General features: G+C 48.7%; 1 protein-coding gene across 1 annotated transcript in view; it reads right to left on the bottom strand.

Moving 5' to 3' along the window:
- The window catches only part of ca12 (carbonic anhydrase XII), a 74,087-nt gene extending 61,291 nt beyond the window's left edge, over positions 1-12,796 (bottom strand). Inside the window, exons 1-2 of the mRNA XM_065002741.1 lie at positions 12,784-12,796; positions 6,070-6,264 (exon numbers count right to left, since the gene is read on the bottom strand). Coding sequence (XP_064858813.1) covers positions 6,070-6,264; positions 12,784-12,796 — 208 coding nt within the window. The remainder of the gene's footprint in view (positions 1-6,069; positions 6,265-12,783) is intronic.
- Positions 12,797-20,992: the final 8,196 nt, after the last annotated feature.

Here is a 20,992-nt window from a genome sequence, read left to right as displayed (position 1 = left end):
CTCCACTCTGTGGGAGATAGGGTGTCATTAGAGATATATAGGAGATAGGGTGTCATTAGAGATACAGCTCCACTATATAGGAGATAGGGTGTCATTAGAGATACAGCTCCTCTATATAGGAGATAGGATGTCATTAGAGATACAGCTCCTCTATATAGGAGATAGGGTGTCATTAGAGATATATAGGAGATAGGGTGTCATTAGAGATATATAGGAGATATGATGTCATTAGAGATATATAGGAGATAGGGTGTCATTAGAGATATATAGGAGATAGGGTGTCATTAGAGATATATAGGAGATAGGATGTCATTAGAGATATATAGGAGATAGGGTGTCATTAGAGATACAGCTCCTCTATATAGGAGATAGGGTGTCATTAGAGATACAGCTCCACTATATAGGAGATAGGATGTCATTAGAGATATATAGGAGATAGGGTGTCATTAGAGATACAGCTCCACTCTGTAGGAGATAGGATGTCATTAGAGATATATAGGAGATAGGGTGTCATTAGAGATATATAGGAGATTGGGTGTCATTAGAGATACAGGTCCACTCTGTGGGAGATAGGGTGTCATTAGAGATATATAGGAGATAGGGTGTCATTAGAGATACAGCTCCACTATATAGGAGATAGGGTGTCATTAGAGATACAGCTCCACTATATAGGAGATAGGGTGTCATTAGAGATATATAGGAGATAGGGTGTCATTAGAGATACAGCTCCACTATATAGGAGATAGGGTGTCATTAGAGATATATAGGAGATAGGGTGTCATTAGAGATACAGCTCCACTATATAGGAGATAGGTTGTCATTGGAGATACAGCTCCACTATATAGGAGATAGGGTGTCATTAGAGATATATAGCAGATAGGGTGTCATTAGCGATACAGCTGCACTATATAGGAGATAGGGTGTCATTAGAGATATATAGGAGATAGGGTGTCATTAGAGATATATAGGAGATAGGGTGTCATTAGAGATACAGCTCCACTATATAGGAGATAGGGTGTCATTAGAGATACAGCTCCACTATGTAGGAGATAGGGTGTCATTAGAGATATATAGCAGATAGGGTGTCATTAGAGATATATAGGAGATAGGGTGTCATTAGAGATACAGCTCCACTGTATAGGAGATAGGATGTCATTAGAGATACAGCTCCTCTATATAGGATATAGGGTGTCATTAGAGATACAGCTCCACTCTGTAGGAGATAGGGTGTCATTAGAGATATATAGCAGATAGGGTGTCATTAGAGATATATAGGAGATAGGGTGTCATTAGAGATACAGCTCCACTCTGTGGGAGATAGGGTGTCATTAGAGATATATAGGAGATAGGGTGTCATTAGAGATATATAGGAGATAGGGTGTCATTAGAGATACAGCTCCACTATGTAGGAGATAGGGTGTCATTAGAGATATATAGCAGATAGGGTGTCATTAGAGATACAGCTCCTCTATATAGGAGATAGGGTGTCATTAGAGATACAGCTCCTCTATGTAGGAGATAGGGTGTCATTAGAGATACAGCTCCACTCTGTAGGAGATAGGGTGTCATTAGAGATACAGCTCCACTCTGTAGGAGATAGGGTGTCATTAGAGATACAGATCCACTCTGTAGCAGATAGGGTGTCATTAGATATATATAGGAGATAGGGTGTCATTAGAGATATATAGGAGATAGTGTGTCATTAGAGATACAGCTCCACTATGTAGGAGATAGGGTGTCATTAGAGATACAGCTCCACTCTGTAGGAGATAGGGTGTCATTAGAGATATATAGGAGATAGGGTGTCATTAGAGATATATAGGAAATAGGGTGTCATTAGAGATACAGCTCCACTATGTAGGAGATAGGGTGTCATTAGAGATAAATAGCAGATAGGGTGTCATTAGAGATACAGCTCCACTATATAGGAGATAGGGTGTCATTAGAGATACAGCTCCACTCTGTATGAGATAGGGTGTCATTAGAGATATATAGGAGATAGGGTGTCATTAGAGATACAGCTCCACTATATAGGAGATAGGGTGTCATTAGAGATATATAAGAGATAGGGTGGCATTAGAGATACAGCTCCTCTATATAGGAGATAGGGTGCCATTAGAGATACAGCTCCTCTATATAGGAGATAGGGTGTCATTAGGTATACAGCTCCTCTATATAGGAGATAGGGTGTCATTAGAGATACAGCTCCACTCTGTGGGAGATAGGGTGTCATTAGAGATATATAGCAGATAGGGTGTCATTAGAGATACAGCTCCTCTATATAGCAGATAGGGTGTCATTAGAGATATATAGGAGATAGGGTGTCATTAGAGATACAGCTCCACTCTGTGGGAGATAGGATGTCATTAGAGATACAGCTCCACTATATAGGAGATAGGGTGTCATTAGAGATATATAGGAGATAGAGTGTCATTAGAGATACAGCTCCACTATATAGGAGATAGGGTGTCATTAGAGATACAGCTCCACTCTGTGGGAGATAGGGTGTCATTAGAGATATATAGCAGATAGGGTGTCATTAGAGATATATAGGAGATAGGGTGTCATTAGAGATACAGCTCCACTATGTAGGAGATAGGGTGTCATTAGAGATATATAGCAGATAGGGTGTCATTAGAGATACAGCTCCTCTATATAGGAGATAGGGTGTCATTAGAGATACAGCTCCTCTATGTAGGAGATAGGGTGTCATTAGAGATACAGCTCCACTCTGTAGGAGATAGGGTGTCATTAGAGATACAGCTCCACTCTGTAGGAGATAGGGTGTCATTAGAGATACAGATCCACTCTGTAGCAGATAGGGTGTCATTAGAGATATATAGGAGATAGGGTGTCATTAGAGATATATAGGAGATAGGGTGGCATTAGAGATACAGCTCCTCTATATAGGAGATAGGGTGCCATTAGAGATACAGCTCCTCTATATAGGAGATAGGGTGTCATTAGGGATACAGCTCCTCTATATAGGAGATAGGGTGTCATTAGAGATACAGCTCCACTCTGTGCGAGATAGGGTGTCATTAGAGATATATAGCAGAAAGGGTGTCATTAGAGATACAGCTCCTCTATATAGCAGATAGGGTGTCATTAGAGATATATAGCAGATAGGGTGTCATTAGAGATATATAGGAGATAGGGTGTCATTAGAGATACAGCTCCACTCTGTGGGAGATAGGATGTCATTAGAGATACAGCTCCACTATATAGGAGATAGGGTGTCATTAGAGATACAGCTCCACTATATAGGAGATAGGATGTCATTAGAGATATATAGGAGATAGGGTGTCATTAGAGATACAGCTCCACTCTGTAGGAGATAGGATGTCATTAGAGATATATAGGAGATAGGGTGTCATTAGAGATATATAGGAGATAGGGTGTCATTAGAGATACAGCTCCACTCTGTGGGAGATAGGGTGTCATTAGAGATATATAGGAGATAGGGTGTCATTAGAGATACAGCTCCACTATATAGGAGATAGGGTGTCATTAGAGATACAGCTCCACTATATAGGAGATAGGGTGTCATTAGAGATATATAGGAGATAGGGTGTCATTAGAGATACAGCTCCACTATATAGGAGATAGGGTGTCATTAGAGATATATAGGAGATAGGGTGTCATTAGAGATACAGCTCCACTATATAGGAGATAGGGTGCCATTAGAGATATATAGCAGATAGGGTGTCATTAGCGATACAGCTGCACTATATAGGAGATAGGGTGTCATTAGAGATATATAGCAGATAGGGTGTCATTAGCGATACAGCTGCACTATATAGGAGATAGGGTGTCATTAGAGATATATAGGAGATAGGGTGTCATTAGAGATATATAGGAGATAGGGTGTCATTAGAGATACAGCTCCACTATATAGGAGATACGGTGTCATTAGAGATACAGCTCCACTATGTAGGAGATAGGGTGTCATTAGAGATATATAGCAGATAGGGTGTCATTAGAGATATATAGGAGATAGGGTGTCATTAGAGATACAGCTCCACTGTATAGGAGATAGGATGTCATTAGAGATACAGCTCCTCTATATAGGATATAGGGTGTCATTAGAGATACAGCTCCACTCTGTAGGAGATAGGGTGTCATTAGAGATATATAGGAGATAGGGTGTCATTAGAGATACAGCTCCACTATGTAGGAGATAGGGTGTCATTAGAGATATATAGCAGATAGGGTGTCATTAGAGATACAGCTCCTCTATATAGGAGATAGGGTGTCATTAGAGATACAGCTCCACTCTGTAGGAGATAGGGTGTCATTAGAGATACAGATCCACTCTGTAGCAGATAGGGTGTCATTAGATATATATAGGAGATAGGGTGTCATTAGAGATATATAGGAGATAGTGTGTCATTAGAGATACAGCTCCACTATGTAGGAGATAGGGTGTCATTAGAGATACAGCTCCACTCTGTAGGAGATAGGGTGTCATTAGAGATATATAGGAGATAGGGTGTCATTAGAGATATATAGGAAATAGGGTGTCATTAGAGATACAGCTCCACTATGTAGGAGATAGGGTGTCATTAGAGATACAGCTCCACTCTGTAGGAGATAGGGTGTCATTAGAGATATATAGGAGATAGGGTGTCATTAGAGATATATAGGAAATAGGGTGTCATTAGAGATACAGCTCCACTATGTAGGAGATAGGGTGTCATTAGAGATACAGCTCCACTCTGTAGGAGATAGGGTGTCATTAGAGATACAGCTCCACTATATAGGAGATAGGTTGTCATTAGAGATACAGCTCCACTATATAGGAGATAGGGTGTCATTAGAGATATATAGCAGATAGGGTGTCATTAGCGATACAGCTGCACTATATAGGAGATAGGGTGTCATTAGAGATATATAGGAGATAGGGTGTCATTAGAGATATATAGGAGATAGGGTGTCATTAGAGATACAGCTCCACTATATAGGAGATAGGGTGTCATTAGAGATATATAGGAGATAGGGTGTCATTAGAGATATATAGGAGATAGGGTGTCATTAGAGATACAGCTCCACTATATAGGAGATAGGGTGTCATTAGAGATACAGCTCCACTATGTAGGAGATAGGGTGTCATTAGAGATATATAGCAGATAGGGTGTCATTAGAGATATATAGGAGATAGGGTGTCATTAGAGATATATAGGAGATAGGGTGTCATTAGAGATATATAGGAGATAGGGTGTCATTAGAGATACAGCTCCACTATTTTGGAGATAGGGTGTCATTGGAGATATATAGGAGATAGGGTGTCATTGGAGATATATAGGAGATAGGGTGTCATTGGAGATATATAGGAGATAGGGTGTCATTAGAGATATATAGGAGATAGGGTGTCATTAGAGATACAGCTCTATTCTGCACTCATCATCATTCGGCTGCAGAACGCTGGACCAGCCTTAGGCCACCGTTTCACCACCTATCATCAACCAATAAGGTGCCTGGACCAGAGAGGTGATTATGCTAGCATGTCTAATAGGGGTTTCTATGCTGTTGGCTAAACGGCAATGTCAGTGTGAGTGGTCAGTATGTTTGAGACTTTGCTGACACTGCTATCGCCCTCCCTGCATCCCATAATGATAGGGGTCCTGACAGTGGCAGGTATCTGCGTCATCCAGCCTTGTGATCACTAAACAGCCGTGTGGTTTAACGAATATACAATGCAAGTTGCCCCTTCTAAAATAAAGAATTGTGTTATATTTTCAGAAGGCTGTTTTAAGACAAGAGATATTCTGTCTAAGAGCGTGTTTACAAAGATTTCAAAAAATAACACTGGGGATTGTTGCCATGTGATTATGTTAGATTACAGTGGCCGATCCAGTCAGAGGATAATCCGTCATTTTAGAAGAGAGTGTTTTACGTATACTACCAATGTCAGGTATGCTCGTTCAATGTCATACGTGTGCTACTTCGTGGGTATGGCACACACATATAACATGGTTCTGGCACCAGGATCAGCCTGCTCAGTCGCAGCACGACATGCAAGACATCTAACGCCTGTAAAGATGAGCTCATCTTCCAGGCTTTACTCACTGGAGTGTCCATTGTTCCCGAGGGTCAGCTGCTCATTGGCTGAGAGGTTGTAGTTCTGGAGCTCGATTGGACGTAGTGTAGGGTCAAACCTCAGCAGCTGGGTCTGGATGTCTATGGGTGACTGGAATGTTCCGCCACAGAATGGGTAGTGCTTGGACCAGTGGTGCTCCCCGTCGGGACCTAAATAACACAATACTATAGTATATAATACGATATAACACACCTATATAACAGAATACTATAGTATATAATACGATATAACACACCTATATAACAATACTATAGTATATAATACGATATAACACACCTATATAACACAATACTATAGTATATAATACGATATAACACAGTGAAACAATAGAAAACAGAACCCCACAGAATGGGTAGTGCTTGGACCAGTGGTGCTCCCCGTCGGGACCTAAATAACACAATACTATAGTATATAATACAATATAACACACCTATATAACAGAATACTATAGTATATAATACGATATAACACACCTATATAACAATACTATAGTATATAATACGATATAACACACCTATATAACAATACTATAGTATATAATACGATATAACACACCTATATAACACAATACTATAGTATATAATACGATATAACACAGTGAAACAATAGAAAACAGAACCCCACAGAATGGGTAGTGCTTGGCCCAGTGGTGCTCCCCATCTCATCCTAGAGAAGGTAACAGTTTAATCAATTCAATTTGACCAATTTAAATCAATACAACTTAATTTGTCCCTTAAGGCAATTCCTTCCCTACATGATGCAAACTGCTTCATCAGATGACATCACAACCCAGGAGGTCTCTCTGGTGACATCACAGCCCAGGAGGTACCTCTGGTGACATCACAGCCCAAGAGGTACCTCTGGTGACATCACAGCCCAAGAGGTACCTCTGGTGACATCACAACCCAGGAGGTCTCTCTGGTGACATCACAGCCCAGGAGGTCTCTCTGGTGACATCACAGCCCAAGAGGTACCTCTGGTGACATCACAGCTCAGGAGGTACCTCTGGTAACATCACAACCCAGGAGGTACCTCTGGTAACATCACAACCCAGGAGGTACCTCTGGTGACATCACAGCCCAGGAGGTCTCTCAGGTGACATCACCGCCCAGGAGGTATCACAGGTGACATCACCGCCCAGGAGGTACCTCTGGTGACATCACAGCCCAAGAGGTACCTCTGGTGACATCACAGCTCAGGAGGTATCACAGGTGACATCACCGCCCAGGAGGTCTCTCTGGTGACATCACCGCCCAGGAGGTACCTCTGGTGACATCACCGCCTAGGAGGTCTCTCTGGTGACATCACCGCCCAGGAGGTACCTCTGGTGACATCACCGCCCAGGAGGTACCTCTGGTGACATCACCGCCCAGGAGGTACCTCTGGTGACATCACCGCCCAGGAGGTATCACAGGTGACATCACCGCCCAGGAGGTCTCTCAGGTGACATCACCGCCCAGGAGGTCTCTCTGGTGACATCACCGCCCAGGAGGTACCTCTGGTGACATCACCGCCCAGGAGGTCTATCTGGTGACATCACCGCCCAGGAGGTACCTCTGGTGACATCACCGCAAGGGAGGTACCTCTGGTGACATCACCGCCCAGGAGGTACCTCTGGTGACATCACCGCCCAGGAGGTATCTCAGGTGACATCACCGCCCAGGCGGTCTCTCTGGTGACATCACCGCCCAGGAGGTACCTCTGGTGACATCACCGCCCAGGAGGTCTCTCTGGTGACATCACCGCCCAGGAGGTACCTCTGGTGACATCACCGCCCAGGAGGTACCTCTGGTGACATCACCGCCCAGGAGGTATCACAGGTGACATCACAGCCCAGGAGGTATCTCAGGTGACATCACAGCCCAGGAGGTATCACAGGTGACATCACAGCCCAAGTAGTGAGCTACTTTTACCCTATTCCCTATGTAGTGCACTACTTTTACCCTATTCCCTATTGTAGTGAACTACTTTTACCCTATTCCCTATGTAGTGAGCTACTTTTACCCTATTCCCTATTGTAGTGAGCTACTTTTACCCTATTCCCTATGTAGTGAACTACTTTTACCCTATTCCCTATGTAGTGAACTACTTTTACCCTATTCCCTATGTAGTGAACTACTTTTACCCTATTCCCTATGTAGTGAGCTTCTTTTACCCTATTCCCTATGTAGTGAGCTACTTTTACCCTATTCCCTATGTAGTGAGCTTCTTTTACCCTATTCCCTATGTAGTGAGCTACTTTTACCCTATTCCCTATGTAGTGAGCTACTTTTACCCTATTCCCTATGTAGTGAGCTTCTTTTACCCTATTCCCTATGTAGTGAGCTACTTTTACCCTATTCCCTATGTAGTGAGCTACTTTTACCCTATTCCCTATGTAGTGCACTACTTTTACCCTATTCCCTATGTAGTGAACTACTTTTACCCTATTCCCTATGTAGTGAGCTACTTTTACCCTATTCCCTATGTAGTGCACTACTTTTACCCTATTCCCTATGTAGTGAACTACTTTTACCCTATTCCCTATGTAGTGAACTACTTTTACTCTATTCCCTATGTAGTGCACTCACTATATAGGAAATAGGTTGCCCATTTGAGACCCAACCCGAGGGTTCATTGGCACTACCCAGCCACTTGTAATCTACCAACTCCCTTGGCACTCCGGGGTGTAACAGACAGCAGACACTATACTAAAGAGACTCTCAACACACTATACTAAAGAGACTCAAACATCTTGTACTGTAATAACCCTTCTTGGAGGCACATGATGACGTAACAGAACCGAACTGAGTCAAGCAGCAAAACCCCTTGAACAACACAATATATATAAATATATATACAAACTGGCCCTGTCACAAATACTGATGTCAGAGGTAACATGGTTGCTTTTATGTTTCCACTTGCCACTGCAGAAATATGTATTCAATGTTTATATATTCCGATTGGTTGGTTCAATTAAGATAGCAATAAGGTGTATTGCCATTGGCTACGCTTGCAGATAAGGGGAGATGGCAAATGTAAATTCTCCCCAGTTTGATCATTTATGCAAGAGGTAGATCACGTTCTGAAATACTGTATTCTATTCATATAGTTCACAATGTACATGTCCTGGTGTATATATGAAAGGGAAAGGGGGAGACCTAGTCAGCTCGGGTGTTGTGGACGGGGGTTAAGGGAAGGGAAAGGGGGAGACCTAGTCAGTTTTACAACTGAATGCATTCAACTGAAATGTGTCTTCCACGTTTAACCCAAGCCCTCTATGTGTAAGATATTGGGGGCTTTCAGGGCACGGGACAGGGGATAGGACCGGGACCGGGACAGGGGATAGGACCGGGACCGGGACAGGGGATAGGACCGGGACAAGGGATTGGACAGGGGCAGGGACAGGGGCAGGGACAGGGATCTCCATTGGTCTACTCCCTCATCTGGTTGTCTTAAATCAACAAGCATTGGTCTGAACTTAATCCAACTGATTTCTGAGCCCACTCCTTTGAATGTAAAGAATCCTGCTAAATCAACTCTGATTGATCTCATACTGACAACTAAACCTGATAAACAAGCTCCAATGAAGAGATTACGAAGGAAAGATAGAGCCAACCCATGGTTCACGCCTGAACATCCTGAGTTATTTCAGCTAAGGAACGAAAGATAGAGCCAACCCATGGTTCACGCCTGAACATCCTGAGTTATTTCAGCTAAGGAACGAAAGATAGAGCCAACCCATGGTTCACGCCTGAACATCCTGAGTTATTTCAGCTAAGGAACGAAAGCTAGTCAGCCAACCCATGGTTCACGCCTGAACATCCTGAGTTATTTCAGCTAAGGAACGAAAGATAGTCAGCCAACCCATGGTTCACGCCTGAACATCCTGAGTTATTTCAGCTAAGGAACGAAAGCTAGTCAGCCAACCCATGGTTCACGCCTGAACATCCTGAGTTATTTCAGCTAAGGAACGAAAGCTAGTCAGCCAACCAATGGTTCACGCCTGAACATCCTGAGTTATTTCAGCTAAGGAACGAAAGCTAGTCAGCCAACCCATGGTTCACGCCTGAACATCCTGAGTTATTTCAGCTAAGGAACGAAAGCTAGTCAGCCAACATGGTTCACGCCAATGGTTCACGCCTGAACATCCTGAGTTATTTCAGCTAAGGAACGAAAGCTAGTCAGCCAACCCATGGTTCACGCCTGAACATCCTGAGTTATTTCAGCTAAGGAACAAAAGCTAGTCAGCCAACCAATGGTTCACGCCTGAACATCCTGAGTTATTTCAGCTAAGGAACGAAAGCTAGTCAGCCAACCCATGGTTCACGCCTGAACATCCTGAGTTATTTCAGCTAAGGAACGAAAGCTAGTCAGCCAACCCATGGTTCACGCCTGAACATCCTGAGTTATTTCAGCTAAGGAACGAAAGCTAGTCAGCCAACCCATGGTTCACGCCTGAACATCCTGAGTTATTTCAGCTAAGGAACGAAAGCTAGTCAGCCAACCCATGGTTCACGCCTGAACATCCTGAGTTATTTCAGCTAAGGAACGAAAGCTTGATTTGAAGCCAGACAGACTGGTAGACTGGCAGCCAGACACTGAGTTATTTCAGACAAATTAGAAACAAATGCTTCCATAAAAAGGTCATTAACCCATGGTTCACGCCTGAACATCCAGCTATTTCAGGTGGAAGGCTATTAAATCACCAACCAATGGTTCAGCCAAACAAACCAGCAAAGCCACTACACAACCCAACGCCTAAACAATACATTCATTGGACTATAACGTTAACAACCCATGGTGCCCACAAACTGTTATTTCAGCATAAAGATGTCCCAACAGCAGAGATTTATTTTCAGCACTGTGGAATGAATGGTTCACGCCTACACCTGGTTATCAGCGGAGCCTTGTCTGGCACGCCTGAACACAGTTATTTCACCATGGAACGAAAGATACCAGCTACACCTGGTTATCAGCGGAGCCCATGGTTACCACCGCTACACCTGAACATCCGGAGCCTTCAGTCTGGCAGCGACACAGTTCATTCACCATGGAGTGAATCCTTACCAACCACTTGGTTATCAGCGGAGCCTTGTCTGGCGGCGACACAGTTCCATGGAGGAATTTCACCACAGCTACACCTGGCTATCACCAACCCATGGTTCAGCGACACAGTTCATTCACCATGAGGAATTTCACCACAGCTACACCTGGTTATCAGCCAACCCTTGTCTGGCACGACACAGTTAATTCATCCTCATTTTACTGCCTTTTTAAATAACATAGCTGATATGGCTGACTTGGCCAACGAATGGTTTCTACTGAACATCCTGAGATTACAAACATGGCATAAGGAAGGAAAGTGGAGTCAGGCAATCTGTCATTTCAATGAAGATCCTGAGTTATTTCAGCTAGGACAGCTAGTCAGCCAAATGGTTCATAACATCCTGAGTTTGTTCACCACTTTTGAAATGTACAGCAACCCAGGTTCAGAAACCTGAACATCCTGAGTTATTTCAGCTATGGAACGAAAGCATATCAGCAGACAATGGTTTACAATATTCCTGATTGCATTTCTCTAAAACAGCCTAAACTGTGCACCATCAGGTCAGAACATAGGCTGAGTTATTTCAGAAGGAGAACTAAAGAAAGGGACCAACCCATGGTTACGCCTGAACATCCTGAGTTATTTCAGCTACAGGAGTGAACTGCCAGACAACAACCCATGGTTCACGCCTGAACAGACAAAGGAGTTGATTTCAGCTACAGGAAAAAGAGGACTGAGTCACGCCAACCCATTCTCACGCCTGAACATCCTGAGTTATTTCAGGTTGAGAGCTTCAAGTTCCCATGGTCCACATCACCTGAACATCCTGAGTTATTTCCAGGCACAGGAAAAAGAGTCAGCCAACCAATGGTTCACGCCTGAACATCCTGAGTTATTTCAGCTCAAAATGTTCAACAGCTACACCTTTCAGAGAACCGGACTGGTGCATCACTGCCTGATGGCAAATCCTGAGTTATTTCTGAGCAAGGCACTACAGAGGGCAGCGAACAGCCCAGTACATCACTGGGGCCAAGCTTCCTGAACATCCAGGACCTTATACCAGGCGGTGTCAGAGGAAGACCCTAAAAATTTCAGCAAAGACTCCAGCCAACCCATGGTTCATAGACTGAACATCCTCTGTTATTTCAGCTAAGTGGAACGGAGCAAAGTCTAGGTTCCAACTCCATGGTTCTACCCCCAACATCCTGAGTTATTTCAGCCATAAGACTCTAGTCAAATGGCTACCCAGCCAACCCATGGTTCACGCCTGAACATCCTGAGTTATTAACTCTACCTACATGAACATACTAGTCAGCTAACCCATGGTTCACATTGACTCTGAACATCCTGAGTTATTTCAGCTACAGGAACGAAGGTAGAGCCATCCATGGCAGCTGAACATCCTGAGTTATTTCAGCTAAGAAAAGGGCAAGCTAGTGAAGCCAAACCCATGGTTACAACCCTGAACATCCTTAGTTATTTTCAGCTAAGGAACGAAACCATTTGTCAGCCAACCCATGGTTCACACCTGAACATCCTGTAGTTATTTCATAAATGACATTTGAAAGCTGTCATTTTTTGAAACTTCTGTATGTGGCACGCCTGTTAATTTTTATTGTTATTTCAGCTTTTGTATATAATCTACCTCACTTACTTTGGCAACCCATGTTTCCCATGCCTGAACATCCTGAGTTATAGACAGCTAAGGAAGAAAGCTTGATTTGAAGCCGAGAGAGACAGGAGATAGCAGCCAGAGACAGACTCAGCAGAGACAAGATTAGAAACAAATGCTTCGAGACATAAACGAGAAGAGATTTCAGAGAATTCAGAGAGTCTGAGAGAGAGAGATCCAGATACAGAGAGCTATTAAAGACACAAAGAGAGACAGAGAGAACAAAGAGAAGAGAGAGACAGAGAGAGACAGAGAGAGAGACCAGAAGACATTCATGAGACATAAGAGAGAGACAGAAGAGAGACAGAAGTGTTAGACAGAGACACCTAAAGATGTCCCAGACAGACAGAGATTTATTTTCAGCACTGTGAGACATGAATGCTTACCACCGAGACACCTGGTTAGACAGAGAGCGGAGCCTTGAGAGAGAGACACAGAGAGATTCAGAGAGAGAGTGAGAGACAGAGAGAGAGAGACACCTGGAGATCAGAGGAGCCTTTTTCAGAGACTATGAGAGTGAGACTTACCACCGCTACACCTGGAGAGATCAGCGGAGCCTTGTCTGAGCAGCGAGACAGTTCATTCACCATGGAGTGAATCAGAGAGAGAGACAGAGATACACTTGGTTATCAGCGAGCCTTGTCTGAAAGAGAGCGACACAGTTCATTCACCATGGAGGGAACCTTACCACAGCTACACCTGGCTATCACTGGAGCCTTGTCTGAGAGACAGAGAGATACAGAGAGAGACAGAGAGAGACAGAGACACCTGAGAGTTAGACAGAGATACAGAGAGAGAGTCTACAAGCAGAGAGACAGTTAATTCAGAGATTTTACAGAGATTAAAGAACAGAGAGAGACATGAGCTGACTTGGTTAAACAGAGAATGGGGTTTCTACTGATAATTGAGAGATACAAAGAGAGATGGAAGAGGAAGAGAGAGACATAAAGAGAGAAGAGAGAGACTGTCATTTCAATGAGAGACATTAAGACAGAGAGAGAGCTAGAGACAGAGAGAGACAAGATAACTATTTGTTCAGACTTTTGAAATGTACAGAGACAGAATTCAGAAAGAGAGACACCAAGTCAGAACAGATGATAAATAAAGGGAGACAGATAGAGAGACAATGAAAGCTCTTACAATATTCAATGATTGCATTTCTCTAAAACAGAGCTAAACTGAGACCATCAGGTCAGAAGAGAGGCAAGTTATGAAGGAGAGAACAGACAGAGACCAAAGATTAGGAGATACAGAGAGAGAGATCGAGAGAGAGAGATACAGAGAGAGAGACAGAGAGAGAGAGACAGAGAGAGACAGAGACAGAGAGAGACAGACAGAGAGGAACAGACTACACAACATAGACTTAGTGACAGAGTGGAGCCAGGACAACAACTCTCTCTCAACGTGATCAGAGACAAGAGGAGATGATTGTGGACTAGAGGAAGAGAGGACCCCAGGACAGTGCCTCCTATGTCATCATCATGGGGCCTTGTAACAGGTCACCAATCACCATCACATTGGCCTTGAGTGTCAAACCCCATGTCACCATCCCAAAACGGGAGGAGCAGTGGTCCAGTATGACTAAAAGAGCTGAACAGTCAGCAGATGATGCTTCTAGCCCTGCAGGTATTCAGCAACTGAAAGGGAGCTGGGTGAGGGGACTCAAACATGAGGTTCAACAGCTAGGGGACTACAGAGGGAACAGGAGCTGGTTGCAGGGGACTACAGAGGGAACAGGGAGACTGGTCCAGAGGGGACTACAGAGGAACAGGCAGCTCAAAAAGAGAGGGGACTACAGAGGGAACAGGGAGGGCAGAGGGGACTTCAGAGGGAACAGGGAGCTGGCCTGAGGGGACTCCAGAGGGACATGAGGAGCAGGGAGCTGGGAGAGGGACTACAGAGGGAACAGGAGCTGGGAGAGGGGACTACAGAGGGAACAGGCAGCTGGGAGAACAAACTACAGAGGGACAGCGGAGGAGCAGGCAGCTGGGAGAGGGACTACAGAGGGAACAGGGAGCTGGGAGAGGGGACTACAGAGGAACAGGAGCTGGGTGAGGGGACTACAGAGGGAACATGGAGCTGGGAGAGGGGCACATTGGAACAGGCAGCTGGGAGGGGACTACAGAGGGACATGAGGAGCAGGCAGCTGGGAGAGGGGACTACTGGAACAGGCAGCTGGGAGAGGGGACTACAGAGGGAACAGGGAGCTGGGAGAGGGGACTACAGAGGGAACAGGGAGCTGGGGAGGGGACTACAGAGGAACATGGAGCCAGGAGAGGGGACTACAGAGGAACAGGCAGCTAAGAGGGGACTACAGAGGGACATGAGCCAGGCAGCTGGGAGAGGGGACTACAGAGGGAACAGGCAGCTGGGAGAGGGGACTACAGAGGGAACAGGGAGCTGGGAGAGGGGTTCAAGGAACAGGCAGCTGGGAGAGGGGACTACAGAGGGACATGAGGAGCTGGGAGAGGGGACTACAGAGGGACATGAAGAGCAGGGAGCTGGGAAAGGGGACTACAGAGGGAACAGGCAGCTGGGAGAGGGGACTACAGAGGGAACAGGGAGCTGGTAGAGGGGACTACAGAGGGAACAGGCAGCTGGTAGAGGGGACTACAGAGGGAACCGGAGCTGGGAGAGGGGACTACAGAGGGAACAGGGAGCTGGGAGAGGGGACTACAGAGGGACATGAGGAGCAGGCAGCTGGGAGAGGGACTCCAGAGGGAACACTGCAGCTGGGAGAGGGGACACAGAGGACATGAGGAGCAGGCAGCTGGGAGAGGGGACCACAGAGGGAACAGGCAGCTGGGAAGGGGAACAAACACATGAGGAGCAAAGGGAACCTACATTTAGGGAATTTTCCCTGGGTAGGGGACTACATTTGGACATTGTTAGCAACAATGTATGGGGATACAGAGGGAACAGACATTTGGAGAGGGGACTTTATTTTTTTGAAACAGGGAGCTGGAAGGGGACTACTGGGAACAGGCAGTTGTTTAGGGGACTGCAGAGGGAACAGGCAGCTGGGAGAGGGGACTACAGAGGAACAGGGAGCTGTGAGAGGGGACTACAGAGGGAACAGGCAGCTGGGAGGGGATACAGAGGGAACAGGGAGCTGGGAGAGGGGACTACAGAGGGACATGAGGAGCAGGCAGCTGGGAGAGGGGACTACAGAGGGAACAGGGAGCTGGGAGAGGGGACTACAGAGGGACATGAGAGCAGGCAGCTGGGAGAGGGGACTACAGAGGGACATGAGGAGCAGGGAGAGGGGAGAGGGGACTACAGAGGGACAAGAGGAGCAGGGAGAGGGAGAGGGACACAGAGGGACAAGAGGAGCAGGGAGAGGGGACTACAGAGGGAGATGAGGAGCAGGCAGCAGGGAGAGGGGACTACAGAGGGACATGAGGAGCAGGCAGCTGGGAGAGGGGACTACAGAGGGACATGGGGAGCAGGCAGCTGGGAGAGGGGAGACAGAGGGACAAGAGGAGCAGGAGCAGAGAGGGGATACAGAGGGAACAGGCAGCTGGGAGAGGGGAGACAGAGGGAACAGGCAGCTGGGAGAGGGGAGACAGAGGGACATGGGGAGCAGGCAGCTGGGAGAGGGGACTACAGAGCGAACAGGCAGCTGGGAGAGGGGACTACAGAGGAACAGGCAGCTGGGAGAGGGGACTACAGAGGGACATGAGGAGCAGGGAGCTGGGAGAGGGGACTACAGAGGGACATGAGGAGCAGGGAGCTGGGAGAGGGGACAGAGGGACATGAGGAGCAGGAGCTGGGAGAGGGGACAGAAGGACATGAGGAGACAGAGAGCTGGGAGAGGGGACTACAGAGGGAACAGGGAGCAGGAGAGGGGACTACAGAGGGACAGAGGAAGGGAGATGGGAGAGGGACTACAGAGGGACATGAGGAGCAGGGAGCTGGGAGAGGGACTACAGAGAGACATGAGGAGCAGAGCTGGGAGAGGGGACTACAGAGAGACATGAGGAGCAGAGAGCTGGGAGAGGGGACTACAGAGGGAACAGGGAGCAGGGAGAGGGGACTACAGAGGGACATGAGGAGCAGAGAGCTGGGAGAGGGACTACAGAGGGACAGAGGAGCAGGGAGAGGGGACTACAGAGGGACATGAGGACAGGGAGGGGACTACAGAGGGACATGTTAGCTGGGAGAGGGGACTACAGAGGGACATCAGGAGCAGGGATGGGGAGGGGATACAGAGGGACAAGAGGAGCAGGGTCAGGGACTACAGAGGGACGGGAGGAGCAGGGAGAGGGGACTACAGAGCTGGAACAGGGAGCTGGGAGATGGGGACTACAGAGGGCCCTGGGGAGCAGGCAGCTGGGCAGGGGACTGAGGGAACAGGGAGCTGGGAGAGGGGACTACAGCAGACATGAGGAACAGGGAGCTGGGAGAGGGGACTACAGAGGGAACAGGGAGCTGGGAGAGGGGACTACAGAGGGAACAGGCAGCTGGTAGAGGGGACTACAGAGGGAACAGGGAGCTGGGAGAGGGGACTACAGAGGGACATGAGGAGCAGGCAGCTGGGAGAGGGGACTACAGAGGGAACAGGGAGCTGGGAGAGGGGACTACAGAGGGAACAGGGAGCTGGGAGAGGGGACTACAGAGGGAACAGGGAGCTGGGAGAGGGGACTACAGAGGGACATGAGGAGCAGGGAGAGGGGACTACAGAGGGACATGAGGAGCAGGGAGAGGGGACTACAGAGGACATGAGGAGCAGGGAGCTGGGAGAGGGGACTACAGAGGGACATGAGGAGCTGGGAGAGGGGACTACAGAGAGGACATGAGGAGCAGGGAGAGGGGACTACAGAGGGACATGAGGAGCAGGGAGAGGGGACTACAGAGAGACATGGGGAGCAGGCAGCTGGGAGAGGGGACTACAGAGGGAACAGGGAGCTGGGAAGGGACTACAGAGGGACATGAGGAGCAGGGAGCTGGGAGAGGGGACTACAGAGGGACATGAGGAGCAGGGAGCTGGGAGAGGGGACTACAGAGGACATGAGGAGCAGGAGCTGGGAGAGGGGACTACAGAGGGACATGAGGAGCAGGGAGCTGGGAGAGGGGACTACAGAGGGAACAGAGGAGCAGGGAGAGGGGACTACAGAGGGACATGAGGAGCAGGGAGAGGGGACTACAGAGGGACATGAGGACAGGCAGCTGGGAGAGGGGACTACAGAGGGAACAGGCAGCTGGGAGAGGGGACTACAGAGAGACATGAACAGAGAGCTGGGAGAGGGGACTACAGAGGGGAACAGGCAGCTGGGAGAGGGGACTACAGAGAGACATGAGGAGCAGGAGCTGGGAGAGGGGACTACAGAGGGACACAGGCGCAGGAGGCTGGGAGAGGGGACTACAGAGGGAACAGGAGCTGGGAGAGGGGACTACAGAGGGACATGAGGAGCAGGGAGAGGGGACTACAGAGAGACATGAGGAGCAGAGAGCTGGGAGAGGGGACTACAGAGGGACATGGGGAGCAGGGAGCTGGGAGAGGGGACTACAGAGGGAACAGGGAGCTGGGAGAGGGGACTACAGAGGGACATGAGGAGCAGGGAGCTGGGAGAGGGGACTACAGAGGGACATGAGGAGCAGGAGCTGGGAGAGGGGACTACAGAGAGACATGGGGAGCAGGGAGCTGGGAGAGGGGACTACAGAGGGACATGAGGAGCAGGGAGCTGGGAGAGGGGACTACAGAGGGAACAGGGAGCTGGGAGAGGGGACTATAGAGGGACATGGGGAACAGGGAGCTGGGAGAGGGGACTACAGAGGGACATGAGGAGCAGGGAGCTGGGAGAGGGGACTACAGAGGGACATGAGGAGCAGGGAGCTGGGAGAGGGGACTACAGAGGGACATGAGGAGCAGGGAGCTGGGAGAGGGGACTACAGAGGGACATGAGGAGCAGGCAGCTGGGAGAGGGGACTACAGAGGGACATGAGGAGCAGGGAGCTGGGAGAGGGGACTACAGAGGGACATGAGGAGCAGGGAGCTGGGAGAGGGGACTACAGAGGGACATGAGGAGCAGGGAGCTGGGAGAGGGGACTACAGAGGGACATGAGGAGCAGGCAGCTGGGAGAGGGGACTACAGAGGGACAAGAGGAGCAGGCAGCTGGGAGAGGGGACTACAGAGGGAACAGGCAGCTGGGAGAGGGGACTACAGAGGGAACAGGCAGCTGGGAGAGGGGACTACAGAGGGACATGGGGAGCAGGCAGCTGGGAGAGGGGACTACAGAGGGAACAGGCAGCTGGGAGAGGGGACTACAGAGGAACAGGCAGCTGGGAGAGGGGACCACCAGGGGACATGAGGAGCAGGGAGCTGGGAGAGGGGACTACAGAGAGACATGAGGAGCAGAGAGCTGGGAGAGGGGACTACAGAGGACTGAGGAGCAAAGGGGACTACAGAGGGACATGAGGAGCAGGGAGAGGGGACTACAGAGGGACATGAGGAGCAGGGAGCTGGGAGAGGGGACTACAGAGGGACATGAGGAGCAGGGAGCTGGGAGAGGGGACTACAGAGGGACATGAGGAGCAGGGAGCTGGGAGAGGGGACTACAGAGAGACATGAGGAGCAGAGAGCTGGGAGAGGGGACTACAGAGAGACATGAGGAGCAGAGAGCTGGGAGAGGGGACTACAGCAGGGAACAGGGAGCAGGGAGAGGGGACTACAGAGGGACATGAGGAGCAGAGAGGGGACTACAGAGGGACATGAGGAGCTGGGAGAGGGGAACAGAGGGACATGGGGAGCAGGCAGCTGGGAGAGGGGACTACAGAGGGACATGAGGAGCAGGGAGAGGGGACTACAGAGGGACATGGGGAGCAGGCAGCTGGGAGAGGGGACTACAGAGGGAACAGGCAGCTGGGAGAGGGGACTACAGAGGGAACATGGAGCTGGGAGAGGGGACTACAGAGGGAACAGGGAGCTGAGAGGGGACTACAGAGGGACATGCCTGCAGGGAGCTGGGAGAGGGGACTACAGAGGGACATGAGGAGCAGAGAGCTGGGAGAGGGGACTTCAGAGGGAACAGGGAGCTGGGAGGGGACTGCAGAGGGACATGAGGAGCAGGGAGCTGAGAGGGGACTACAGAGGGACATGAGGAGCAGGGAGCTGGGAGAGGGGACAGACAGAGGGACATGAGGAGCAGAGAGCTGGGAGAGGGGACTGCCCAGAGGGAACAGGGAGCTTGGAGAGGGGACTACAGAGGGACATGAGGGCAGAGAGAGGGGACCCAGAGGGACATGAGGAGCTGGGAGAGGGGACTGACCAGGGACATGGGGAGCAGGCAGCTGGGAGAGGGGACCAGGGACTGAGGAGCAGGGAGAGGGGACTTCAGAGGGACATGGGGAGCAGGTTCAGCTGGGAGAGGGGACTACAGAGGGAACATGGAGCTGGGTTCTGCCTGCCCAGAGGGAACAGGGAGCTGGGAGAGGGGACTACAGAGGGACATGAGGAGCAGGGAGCTGGGAGAGGGGACTTGGAACAGGCAGCTGGGAGAGGGGACTGCCGAGGGACATGAGGAGCAGGGAGCTGGAGAGGGGACTACCGAGGGACATGAGGAGCAGGGAGCTGGGAGAGGGGACTGCAGAGGGACATGAGGTCGGAGGGTTCATCACCGGTTTGACTGCCCTGAAGATGAAATCCACCAGGCTGCATGAAAGACCCCATGGTTCTGCCTAACCTGACCAGGCTACATTAAAGACCCCATCGACCTGGGTTAACCACCAGGCTGCATTAAAGACCCCATCGTTGGTTAACCACCTGGCTGCATGAAAGACCCCTTGGTTCTGTTAACCTGACCAGGCTGCATTAAAGACCCCATCGACCTGGGTTCAGGCTACATTAAAGACCCCATCGCCTTGGTTAACTGCCTGCCTGCATTAAAGACCCCTTGGTCTGGGTGCCCACCAGGCTGCATTAAAGACCCCATCGTCTGGGTTCTGCCAGGCTGCATTAAAGACCCCATGGTTCTGCCGTGTCACGCCCTAATCTGTTTCACCTGTTCCTGTTATCACCAGGTGCCTTATTTTCCCCAGTGTAATTATCCTTGGTTTCCTGTCCGTCCTGCCCTGACCTTGTATGTTTAGTTAAGTGAACCAGCATGTTTTTCCCGTTCTCCTCTTGCTATTCTCTTTTTGATAGTCTTCCCGGTTTTGACCCCTTCCTTACTCTGGACTACTTTCCCACCT

The sequence above is a fragment of the Oncorhynchus nerka genome, linkage group LG17 (genome assembly GCF_034236695.1).
Source record: "Oncorhynchus nerka isolate Pitt River linkage group LG17, Oner_Uvic_2.0, whole genome shotgun sequence".
Taxonomy (NCBI): domain Eukaryota; kingdom Metazoa; phylum Chordata; class Actinopteri; order Salmoniformes; family Salmonidae; genus Oncorhynchus; species Oncorhynchus nerka.
Note: the sequence above shows the minus strand (reverse complement) of the source record. Positions and strands in the feature narration are given on the sequence as shown.